This window comes from Amphimedon queenslandica, unplaced genomic scaffold (assembly GCF_000090795.2).
Source record: "Amphimedon queenslandica unplaced genomic scaffold, v1.1 AMPQUscaffold_12020, whole genome shotgun sequence".
NCBI classification, from domain to species: Eukaryota; Metazoa; Porifera; class Demospongiae; order Haplosclerida; family Niphatidae; genus Amphimedon; species Amphimedon queenslandica.
In genome coordinates, this window is record NW_003547741.1 from 1,335 (window position 1) to 12,601 (window position 11,267).

Consider the following 11,267-nt stretch of genomic DNA (forward strand, 5'->3'; position numbering starts at 1 on the left):
GTACTATTGTCTCCTACTCTCCTGTTGTATCATTGGTCCTCTCTCCCCATACGAAAATACCAAGGTTGTGACCACCTTGTTACAGGTTGTGACCACCTTGATACAATCTTGTCACAACCATCCAAAATGTGACAAGGTTGTCATGACATTGAGTTTACCTTGTTTGCCCCATTCCTTGAGATTGTAACTGATTATGACAGCCTCCTGACAATTATGTAATATGGTTGTTTGAAGGTAATAAAGTTGTTGCAAGGTTGTGTGCATATGTCATGAATTATTTCTACTTTTGACATATAGGTACATGCTTCAGCAGCTATTATGATGACAGGAATAGCCTAGCAATCACGTATAATTTCAAGTAAGTTCATTTTAAAAAATAATTATTAAAAACAATATTAATCAATTTCCATTGTATTAGGTAGTCTACTTACAAAAACCAAGTTTAACTGTTCTGTGACGTCCATATATACACACTTTTCTTGCACCAATGTAGCAAATATAATGACTTTATTATCAGAACTAAAATAAAATTATATATCATTAATATTGATTGAAAATTTACCTTGGAGGTTTACATGCTACCAAATGACTACTGATATTCGCATCAGTGACATCATCAGTACATATTGATACAGTGGGGACTAAAGGTGTTATGAGACAATGAGGAGTACTGTTACTCTGAAATCGAAATATCTTCTCTACAATACCATAGCAATCACTGTGATAACATATGACAGAATTGTCACGTTTTCTTGATTGTGACATTGACTTGGCAGTGACTGAAATGCTATTAGATAATACCAATGTAGGGTAAAACATGACATCTGTCCCAGCTACAACACCATCAAAGAGTGACACTTCAAACGGAGATAATGTACCACTCCGTGGTTTTCCCTTGAGTTCAATTTCTTCACCATCTGATTCCTCACCAATCCTAAAATAATGTATGTATGTGACCAGTTTTGAGAAAAACAAGCAATATGAAGTACTGTATAGCTTGAAATTTTCGTGGGTCTATATTTTCGCGGTTTGTTCCTAGTGGGGCAATTGGCAGTTTAAATTTTGTGGTTGACAGTTTACATAGCGTGTAAGGAGACGGCACTTCAATGATTTCTTGGGTTTAAATTTTGTGAGAAGCCCCACAACCACAAAAATTTCAAGCTATACAGTAAGAGAGTCCTTTAAAAAGCATTCAAAATTATAAGGTGTAGTTTTAGCAATCAATTAAAATTAAAGCAAAATGGTGCTTAGTTTCTGAAAATAATACTGTTGCTTCTATGAGCTCATACAACAATCATGCATAATCCTAAATGTTGCCATAAGCATGGCCCACACAATTATCCATATTATCTGTACCAATAATTTTAAAATGTGTGCATAAGAAATAAGACAAAAAGAGCCAAATGCATCTACCATGGGTAAAAATAAAATAATGGCAGAAGGGTCATTGTAAATGTAACAAACCTTGGAGGCTTTCTTGAATTGTCCCTATGCCAATACGTCTCAACTGACTCACTATCAGGAAATATTATTGATTGAGCGAAAACTGGTAGTTGGTGTATTATAGCAATGTGGCTAATAACCTGACCAATACACACACACACATATATTAACTGTTGAATTTTTATACAATTACTTGTTTTTCAACAGCTTGGGTTCCATGAAACAAATTTAACAGTTCGCCATTAGCAGCTTCAAAGCAAAAACAGGAATGAGCCCAGAGAGGTCCCAAACATTCCACTGTCTCAGGAAGATGTAGTAAATTGTGAACATTAATTGTCATGTGCCGTTGGCCTATAAATGCCATACATACAGTAATTTTTTGAAATAGGTCATTTGTAAAAACTTACCATATAGTTTCTCAAACAAAAAGCAGTAGTGCTTCAGCAACATTGAACTCGTTTTAATATCATCTGGTTTAACGTGTTGTTTTAGAAGAAGATAAATTCCTTCCACTAAAAGTAAGTGATGCTGATAATAAATATCATGAAGTATTCCATATAATACAACAGAAGAGTAGTGTAGGAGCCAGGCTCGAAGTTCATGTGCTATAAATTTAAGAATAGTTTTAAATTACTGTATAGTGGGAAATTTTGGAGGGAATTGAATTTGGCGAATTAGGCATTTTGATAGCCATTCACCAAAATAAAATCAGCCATTTTGAGCCATTATACACATACTCAATGACATGTGGCTACTAATTTGCCAAATTAAAATTCGCCAATCACTAAATTTTAGCAATTCACCAAATTTAACTCCAACCAAAATTTCCTGCTATACGGTAAGTAAGTAGCACATACACATAAACTGTAAAATTTTAAAAATAAATTGATCTAAAGTCAACCACATATTATGGTATTGTCTTGTCTCACCTTTCCAAAATTTTCTTGTTAAAACTATGCTACGTGGGGTTCTCTGGATTTCAGATGGAGGCTTAATGACACATAGTCTTTCATCAATCTTTGTAATTTGCAGTCCAACGTACCACAAATTGTCGCGATTAACAGGCTCGAGCCATAAGCGAAGAAGCTGTCGGCACACTCCAAGCAGAACACAGTGCATATAGTCTATCGATGTACCTTTAATAATGTCATAGTCAGGAAGAGTACATAGCCAGGAAGGCCCTTTCACTCCAAATACCTACATGTACACATACATGTCATTAAGAATAGATACATGTATTTTAGTAGTATATACACAGGTTTTGATACTTCATTGATGCATATGTACATGTATCTTACTGTATTTTCTGTTGAGCTTGCATCTGTCATATGCCTGCAAGTTTCCTTGTGTGTTCTTAATGGACCTGATGGATCAGCTTCATCATAAGGATAGATATGAGTAAAGCTCCTGTGCCCAATGTGAAATGTCTCACCTAAAATGATATGTAATTGCATGCACTTTAAACATGCTAACCTTTCTGTAAACATCGAGAACATCCATAAAATCCATTGAATTGAACAAAATTAAGCATCATGGCCTTTGCTGGTAAGTCACAAGTGGAACACAGTAAAAAAGCTCGAAAAGTGTCACAAGAGTCTTTGATCTTTACATCAACCCCTATAAGAACATAATGGATATAAAATTGCATACACACTAACCTTCTTCATACAGTTTCTTTAAAGATTGAGACATAGGCTTCAAGAAAATGGTCATATCAGGTTTCTTTGATCCATACCACAAGCCAGCCAGTATACGATTCTCTTTAACTGCTCTACAATTCCACAAAATTAATCAAAAATATATAAGTGCATTTAACACTTACCTAAGTCGATACGGCAACTCATTTATTAAAAGATAGAGTGGCCAAAATGAAAAACCAGATGATCGAAATACAGGAATACCATCGGTATTAAATATCAGAGAAATATTCTTATCATGGGCAAGAAAACCAGTCAAAGCTTGTTGATATACAGAGCCATCGCATATATCACTGTAATATTCTTTATCACTTCTTTGTCGCTTGAACTGGCTAAGAATAGTCATTATGCCATCACCTAATAATAGCAAAAATCAAAGAGTAATTGTTTTAGACTTACGTTCCAAAATAGACTTCAGCTGTAAATCGATTGGAATATCAATGAATGATGATATTGAATCATGAGTTGAAAGTGCACTAAGGCAGAGAGGATTAGGGCAGCTCTTTCGATCATTAATATCATTGGGTGTCAGCACATTAAGGCAACTACTGCAGAAATGGGAGACAACTATAGGGTACTGCATATGACAAAACTGCTTTTTGAAATGATAGAGTGAAGAGATGCAATTATTAGGCACTGGGCAGTGAAGCTTAATAAGACGAAGCACATCTGTCATTGTTTCATCAGTTAATTTATGCCTCATTTTCAGTTTCATCAATAAAACGCCACTGGCCTGAGCAGTCAGGTTTGAACCATCATAGAGTGGAGTCAGCACTAGTTCTTCAGTAGATTGTTCCGATTGCTCAATAGTCACTTGTGGCCAGACCGTCACACCCTCCGTGCTAGTCTCATCATCTAGACATTCAGTCACTTCATCACATTGATTGTCATGCTCACTATCAGATCTGTGATCAGATGTATCATCTAGTGACGTTTGAAAAAACTCTGCCTCGATCGATAATGGGTGATCGTCCATGGGGTGGCAGTTAACAACAAAATCATCATCCGACGACGAGTCACAGCCCTCAGGCTCAGGTTGGTTTTTTCTTCTCTTCTTGGCCCTATACTTTGTTGATCTGCTAGCAGATAAGTTGGGGTTACTGTAAGAAAATCTTTCGTTGTAAACTGATTTCATTGACATTTTAACTGTACCGTACAGGATCAACGTGCAAGGTAGGTGTGGCCCACATTTGGGCAGGTACCGCCCATTAAACACACCCACGGTCTGTTGGCACGTGAGACTCACGTGATTCATAAATCTGCCACGAGGCCTGAGGATGAGGTACTGAGTTCTCACATAGATTTTATGGTTCTGATTCGAGTTCTGCTTGCTTTATTTTATTCGGGTGTCTTCTCACTCACCTCAGTTCTCACTTCTTACTTATTTACTCAGTTACTACTAATTCGAGGACTGTCAATCGACTGGCAAGTAGCCGCCGCCGCCACAGTGATGCCTCCAAAGATGGCCGAGACAGCTAAATCTTTTATGCTGGTGAGATGGTTGGAGGATGAGAAGGTAGGCGTAATGCCCGTCTCGGCAGCTAAGACAGGAGTCAAGCCGTATGTTGGTGCTTATATTGATGTTAAGTGGACGAGGGGGAAGTATTACGAGGCAGAAATTTTGCGTATTTCTAGTAGGTTGATTGATGTGTGTATTGCTTGCTCATACAGTGTGTTCATAATATTTTTCTCTAGATGATCGTCAGTCACTAAATAAATGGTGTGACCAATTGATTAATTTAGAAGTTACAAAGGAAGAATTATTAGAGAGCCACGAATTAGAGGTGGATTCCACTACAGTAACTGAGAAGTCGGCTCCCGTTAAGAAGAAACGAAAGTTAGAACCAGAAGCACGTAGTAAAAAGAACACACAACTTGTTGGAGCAATGGCAGCTAAATCCCGAGCATCGGAAATATTCAAGGCAATGTCTCCTGCTACGTGTAGTAATGATGAAAAAGTTGCAGTGCCCTCCAGACAGGACCCCCTGGCCACAGATGAAGTTTTAACAATGAAGGAACAGCTGCAACAACAACAGCAACTAATATGTCAGTTACAGAAAGAACTAAGTGAAAAGTGTAAGTGACTAATAATTATGGTTTTGTTGCACCAATATGATATTTTAAATTAGCTTAACATGTTACGAATTAAGCATTCTTAGTTTCAACTATTAATGATAATTAAAAATTAATTTTAGTGAAATAATATAGTATTTATTATAATTTTTGTAGCAGCTGTGATGGTTACCAGAAATGTTGTATCGAATTCTAAATTCCAATCACTTCAAAACAACACTTTTTGTATGGATGTAAGGCTTTATTAATTTTTGTTTTTATGTGCATGTGTTTTCATAGCGTTCAGTTGACATATCGAATGAATCATCTCCACAGGTTTGTAATAATTAATGTGTATGTGTTATTGAGTGTAATGGCATAATTAATAGCCAATCGATGATGATTATTATGATGAAGATCTCTTCACAGAAAAGCCTTGGAGTAAAGAGAAGGTAAATATAGTGGTGCATACTAATTCAGTGACATGATATTTATTTTATAGGCTGATTTTGGCACTGAAATGAAGAAGGTACAGTGAATCTAAATTTATTTATGTCATATATTCTCATACTAATAGACACCACCCCCTAACAGTTCTTTTGTAAAGCTATCTGGATCTGGCAAGATTAAAGTTAGGATCATTTTTGTAATTAAAGTTTAATTTGCAAGTATCAGGTAACTCCAGGCAGTTCAAATGAGACTCGTTGCAGCTCTGGTGTGACTCCTCCTAGTTTTAACATAACTCCCACAAGTAGGAAAAAGCCAGTTGAAGGTGTACGGAAGTTAAGTACAACTAATAAAAGCAATATTTCAGTAATTAAGGTATAAATACGTTAAAGACTGAACATTGTAAGTTATACTAGTAAATTTTGTTTAGAGAGAACCACAGTTAATAGAGTTAGTGCCTGGATATGGAGTGATGCTAACCCAGAGACAGCTTGATGATGTGGAAGGGGAAAGTAATCAGTCACCCACGAGACTGATCAGAAACTTAATGTCTGCCTTCTTTACTCGTGAAGTGCTAGCGAAATCTAGTTGCTATGGTTCTCGCTTGAACGATCCTCTTGATAAAGATATTCTGGGAGCCTGCATCAGTAAGTATAAACAACCTCATTCTATTATAGTAACTTACTCTTTCATTAAAATGACTAGAATATGTCCAGTTAAAGTATGATGTGCCAAAGACTACACTGGTAGACGCCATTAATGATAAGTGTGCAAACTGCAGGAGAAAAGAAAGAAAGCAAAATTAACTCATTCATATTGACTTACTTTATATCCTCATTTATTCAATCTATGAAAATAATAATTATAACTATTTTGGTACATGCAGCTACCAGGGTGTAACAAACTTGTTACAACCTCTTACTGTCTGGTGACAACTTCTTACTACCTGGTGACAACTTCTTACTACCTGGTGACAAGCTTGAAACAGTTTCAAATCCCAAGTTCTAAATAGCTTGTCACTACCTTGTGGCAATCTTGTTACAAGGTAGTGTCAACCTGGTGGCAATGTTATTTGCAATGTTGTAGCAAGGTTGTGCCAACCTTTCTACAACCTTGGCATTTATGTATGGGATCTGTCGTGGGTCAAATTTTTAATTAGTTAGATTAAATTTTCATTGTCTAAAATTTTCTTTCAAAATTTTGGCCAACGAAACAAAGGCAAATTATCACTCAAAGACAATTTCCTGCTATACAGTAATTGAAATCATGAACACTGTTCATTGACTCCACCCTTCTCTCTAAGGAATATATGAATATCATTATAATATCAATGAATTATTATTACCACACACAATACTCTACACTGGGATATTTTATTGGGACCATTCTTTATTTATTTTAGATTAGTTTTGCTTAATTTAAGTTCTGAGCTGTCATTTTGTACACGTAACATTGAGGAATGTCTTTTTTCATTTGGAGAATATTCATTCCAGAAGGAATGAGAATGAAAAGAACTACAAGAAACTCTGCCTGATATACAGTAACACTAGCTCTGGTAACACACTGTATGTTATCATAAGGTACAAGAGGAAATATTAACTCTGCATGTATTATTGGAAACCATGATACATGTCCCTGACACCAGGTACAGCACTGGTCAGCAATACATGTAAATTGACAAACCTATGATCCCTGAACTAGAGTAACTTGATTGGTGAATCCAATAAAAACGTGATATTACATGTACAGTGTACATGTAGATAAGCCACCACATGAAGTTTTGAATTTAAACAAGTTATGTTTGCCTGAGATTGTGGTAACATTTGAGCAGGAATGATATCAGTTTACAACTAGTACAAGTACAAATGTATGTGTCTATGGAAACAGTAAACCATATGGAAACTATAAAAAACTCAAACTCAATCTAAACACAAATCATGTCAACTTATTGCTGGCCAGTCCTGTATGCTTAGGGTAACTTATAAAGTAAAGGTGGGACTCCTCCCTTTCCCTGTATCCCCCTGACCTTATACCTTCCCCACAAATGATAATAACATGCTGGTAATTTTCGTGGGTCTATACGTATTTCGCGAAATCTCCTAAAATTTCAACTTCTCGGATTTAAATATTATAAATTCTACCACATGTGTCATGCAGGTTTTTTGAGGATTTTATCATGTTCAGAAGGAATCCGCAAAATTTGCAACCCACAAAAATTACTGGCTATACAGCAGTGTATAGTGGGTATTATATAAAGGAGAGACTGTATAGGCTGAGGGTATGATCCCGCTCCAGATCAAACACTCATCAACAGTACACATTACATTATCTTCACTAACACTGACACAATGTACTCTACAATACATTAATCATATCCTCTACTGATATTACATATACTTACTGGAATTCTACGAGTAGCCATGGTTAGTGCACTATCAAGACGTTTATTGAAAAGTGACAAACAAAACAGTTAGCCTAGCAGGAGAAGCAACAGCAGCAGCAGCAGCTTGATCAGCAGTGCGTCTAAAAGTGATAGGGCGTGTCTAACAATAATCATTAATAGGGGCAACCACGTGTATACGTGTCCTAAGTGTCATTCAGACATTCAATATTGACACACCCATAGAGTATAATCATATAGGGGTGCGTCTACACTAATCACGTGTATACACGTGTCCTAAGTGTCATCATCAGACGTAGACTAGACATTCACTATTGACACACCCATTGACGAGGGAACTGCATTCCTACTAGTTATAACTTGCTTCCTTTGGCCTAAGAGCAAGAAAAGTGAATTGAATTACATGTAGTACATGTGTATTGTGGGCTTTAATTAGAATAATTATTAATGTCATTTTTAGGAGATGACAGAGTGAGCCTGAGCCCGGTGTCAGTGTGGGCCATGTTGTCAGAAAAGAAATAAAGTGGAGAAGAGACGGACTATAGATAAACTATTAAAAATAATATGGTAAATATTAATGATGTCATTTATATCAATTACAGGTAGTATAGCAAAAAATTTTGTGGCCCAAATGTTGCGTGGATTTTGCTTTTTTTCAAAATTCATAGACAAAATCTGCGAAAATTGATACAATACGGTTTAAAATGGCTGAAAAGTAGAAATCCGTAAAAATTAAAGTGGCAAAGTTGTTTTTTCAAAATGATTTGTAAAATTTTGGGCCACGAAAATTTTCCGCTATACAATATTGCATTAGTATTGGTCATGTACTGTAATGATTGTCTATAATTATCAGTTGGTCTCTTGTTTGTTGGTTTGTTAGTTATTTAGTATTATTGGTGTGCTGGTTGTTCTTGTTTTGGTTGATTTATTGGGCAGTGACACAAGAACCAGTTGGTGAATCTGAAGAATGGGATCCATTTAAAACACTAGGGATTGACAGGGTATCATAATATCCAGCTGTGTTTAATGGATCAGTTTTTTAGGGAGCTACTGTGTCTCAGATCAAGAAGCAGTACAGGTTATTAAGTATGACCCATCATCCTGATAAAGGAAGGGACCCAGAGGTATTCACTAAAATAGCTAAAGCTTATGAAGCGTAAGTCCCTCAATAAAGAGACTATCATGATATGCGTACATGGATATATAAAAGCAGTTAATACAGTAACCAGTGTATATACATGTACATGTAATTGTTTGATGTAGTTTGACTCAAGAGGAGGCTAGGGAGAATCGGGAGAAGTATGGTAACCCCGATGGACCAAGGGCTGCTTCATTTGGTATAGCACTGCCCTCTTGGATTGTTGATAAGAATAACTTGTTATGAGTGGGTGTGGTCACTGTTAATTACTAGTTATTAATAGTTACTAATAGGTTTTAGGTGTGTATGTGTTGGTATTTATTATTAGACTCCTTATCATTGTTGTAAGTTATCATTAGTGTTGTCATGGTTACAGTTATGCGCCCCCTCAGGGTAGTTGGTGGTATAAATCAGTAAAGTATGGTAGCACTAATATATTGATACAGACGAGTAAACTGTACTTCCACTTGCTGTCCAGAGCTAAGACAATGCCTGTACTAAGTGAGAATGAATTAATAAATGATAATGACAAATGTACTGATACACAGGAGTGCTGATGATCCTGGCTACAGCAGTTGAGTTCTCTCCCAGTAATCAGGCTGGAGTGAAGAACAGACCCAGTGATGATTTATACTTGAATGAGCTGGTGAAGAAACTAGAACACACCATGAGAGTGGACACCAGGGAGCAACCGTTCTGTCAGGCCTACGTAGGTAAATCAAGATGCTTATGCACGCCTAGTTTGAGTGGATACCATTACAAGACCCTGGACTGAAACAAGGTACAAATGTCATGAATGTAATTTTAGATTTTTTATGAATTTTTGAAGTTGCTCAAAAATTGGGTCAAAGTCCCTGTACTATCAGGGGTGTTGGCCAAATTTCGCCAAAAATGTCAGGTAGAAAATTCCCAATTTTTATAACATTTTCCAATGCACATACATGAACTTATGTGATGTATAAAGTCTGAGCTGATTTCAATCAAGATTTGATATTTTATGAATTTTTTTAATTGCTCTAAAGCCAGTTCATGAATTGCTTGCTGTGGAAAAATTTTAAATATAGCCTGAATTAATTAAATTAATGGATACACTAAATTAACTAAATAAACTAAATTAATGCATACAATTAAAAGTGAACTTGAGGTGTAATTATTTATATTTTTGTACTTATTGTGCACCCTATTGATAATATTGTATCCTTTTCTCTCTCTCCTATAGTTGAGTTATGCTGATATGTTGAAGAGAGTTGATCCGTTACGTAAAGAATTGAAAGATTTGGAAACCAAAGCTGAGGACACTCGTCAAAAAGGAGAAGAAATAACAAAAAAAATAGCAGAACTTGAAGCCTCTATAGCAAAGTAAAGAACAAAACAAAATACATTAAAAGTGAAACTTTTATTTTTAATTTTTTCTACTTACACTAGATATAAAGAAGAATATGAATTTATTATGAATGAGTACAAAGACAAAAAGATTACCAAAACAAGGTAAGGGATCTCTCCCTTTCTCTCATGAATTTAAGTAATTTATTTTTTAATCTTTTTAGCCTCCTATTGGTTTCCCTGATGATGCTTTCCGTAAAAATCTAGAAAGTGCTCTTTGTTTTGGTAACCCGCTACTGGTGCAGGTAAGAACTAAGAACCCTGTCAGGAAACACTCTCATTATTTCATACTCAATCCCTCTAGGACGTTGAGAGCTACGACCCAATCCTGAACCCTGTGCTCAATAGAGAAGTAAAGAAGACTGGAGGACGAGTTCTTATAACTCTTGGAGATCAGGAGATTGACTTGTCACCTTCTTTCACCATTTTCCTTTCAACGAGGGATCCTTCTGTTGAATTCCCACCTGATCTTTGCTCTAGAGTCACTTTTGTTAATTTCACCGTCACAAGGAGCAGTCTACAGAGCCAGTGCCTTAATAGAGTAATAACAATATTTATCATCATTTTAATTGTCATTATTTTGCCTTCTCTCTCTCTCTCCCTCTCCCTCCCTCTCTCTCTATCTCTCAGGTTCTTAAATTCAAGAGACCAGACATTGTTGAGAAGAGATTCGACCTACTTAAGCTTCAAGGTACAAATCCTCATT

General features: G+C 36.1%; 2 protein-coding genes, 1 long non-coding RNA gene and 1 pseudogene across 4 annotated transcripts; 3 read left to right on the top strand and 1 right to left on the bottom strand.

Annotated features, from left to right (window-relative positions):
• Positions 1-352: 352 nt before the first annotated feature.
• LOC109588556 (uncharacterized) lies at positions 353-4,369 on the bottom strand. The gene is made up of 11 exons (XM_020004697.1): positions 3,540-4,369; positions 3,266-3,497; positions 3,102-3,214; positions 2,917-3,060; positions 2,742-2,875; positions 2,373-2,640; positions 1,851-2,048; positions 1,637-1,794; positions 1,465-1,583; positions 563-934; positions 353-519 (listed from the first exon to the last, which is right to left on the bottom strand). Exons 1-11 carry the CDS (start codon positions 4,279-4,281, stop codon positions 396-398), a joined length of 2,604 nt encoding a protein of 867 aa, XP_019860256.1. The 5' UTR covers positions 4,282-4,369; the 3' UTR covers positions 353-395.
• Positions 4,370-4,405: 36 nt separating this feature from the next.
• On the top strand, positions 4,406-6,507 carry LOC100637058 (uncharacterized). 2 transcript variants are annotated; one of them, XM_020004698.1, is made up of 10 exons: positions 4,406-4,774; positions 4,836-5,216; positions 5,370-5,446; positions 5,493-5,528; positions 5,582-5,644; positions 5,695-5,721; positions 5,770-5,823; positions 5,868-6,014; positions 6,070-6,286; positions 6,345-6,507. In XM_020004698.1, the coding sequence occupies exons 1-10, from the start codon at positions 4,447-4,449 to the stop codon at positions 6,443-6,445; spliced, it is 1,431 nt and encodes a 476-aa protein (XP_019860257.1). In that variant the 5' UTR covers positions 4,406-4,446; the 3' UTR covers positions 6,446-6,507. The 2 variants fall into 2 exon arrangements, with proteins under 2 accessions (XP_019860257.1, XP_019860258.1); XM_020004699.1 differs by having other exon boundaries at positions 5,373-5,446.
• Positions 6,508-8,744: 2,237 nt separating this feature from the next.
• On the top strand, positions 8,745-10,537 carry LOC109588553 (translocation protein SEC63 homolog; annotated as a pseudogene).
• Positions 10,538-10,651: 114 nt separating this feature from the next.
• Positions 10,652-11,267, top strand: LOC109588554 (uncharacterized). The gene is made up of 4 exons (XR_002188240.1): positions 10,652-10,666; positions 10,726-10,806; positions 10,866-11,102; positions 11,192-11,267. It is a non-coding gene; the product is annotated as an uncharacterized LOC109588554 (long non-coding RNA).

What these genes read in the sequence shown, in the direction of transcription:
- LOC100637058 (XM_020004698.1), top strand. Translation starts at nt 4,447, where the DNA reads ATGGTTCTGATTCGAGTTCTGCTTGCTTTATTTTATTCGGGTGTCTTC. An exon ending in ACAACACTTTTTGTATGGAT is followed by an intron (nt 5,447 to 5,492) that starts GTAAGGCTTTAT and finishes GTGTTTTCATAG; the next exon opens with CGTTCAGTTGACATATCGAA. An exon ending in AGCCTTGGAGTAAAGAGAAG is followed by an intron (nt 5,645 to 5,694) that starts GTAAATATAGTG and finishes TTTATTTTATAG; the next exon opens with GCTGATTTTGGCACTGAAAT.
- LOC109588556 (XM_020004697.1), bottom strand. Translation starts at nt 4,281, where the DNA reads ATGTCAATGAAATCAGTTTACAACGAAAGATTTTCTTACAGTAACCCC. An exon ending in AAAGAAACTGTATGAAGAAG is followed by an intron (nt 3,061 to 3,101) that starts GTTAGTGTGTAT and finishes ATGTTCTTATAG; the next exon opens with GGGTTGATGTAAAGATCAAA. An exon ending in AACAAGAAAATTTTGGAAAG is followed by an intron (nt 2,049 to 2,372) that starts GTGAGACAAGAC and finishes TTAAATTTATAG; the next exon opens with CACATGAACTTCGAGCCTGG.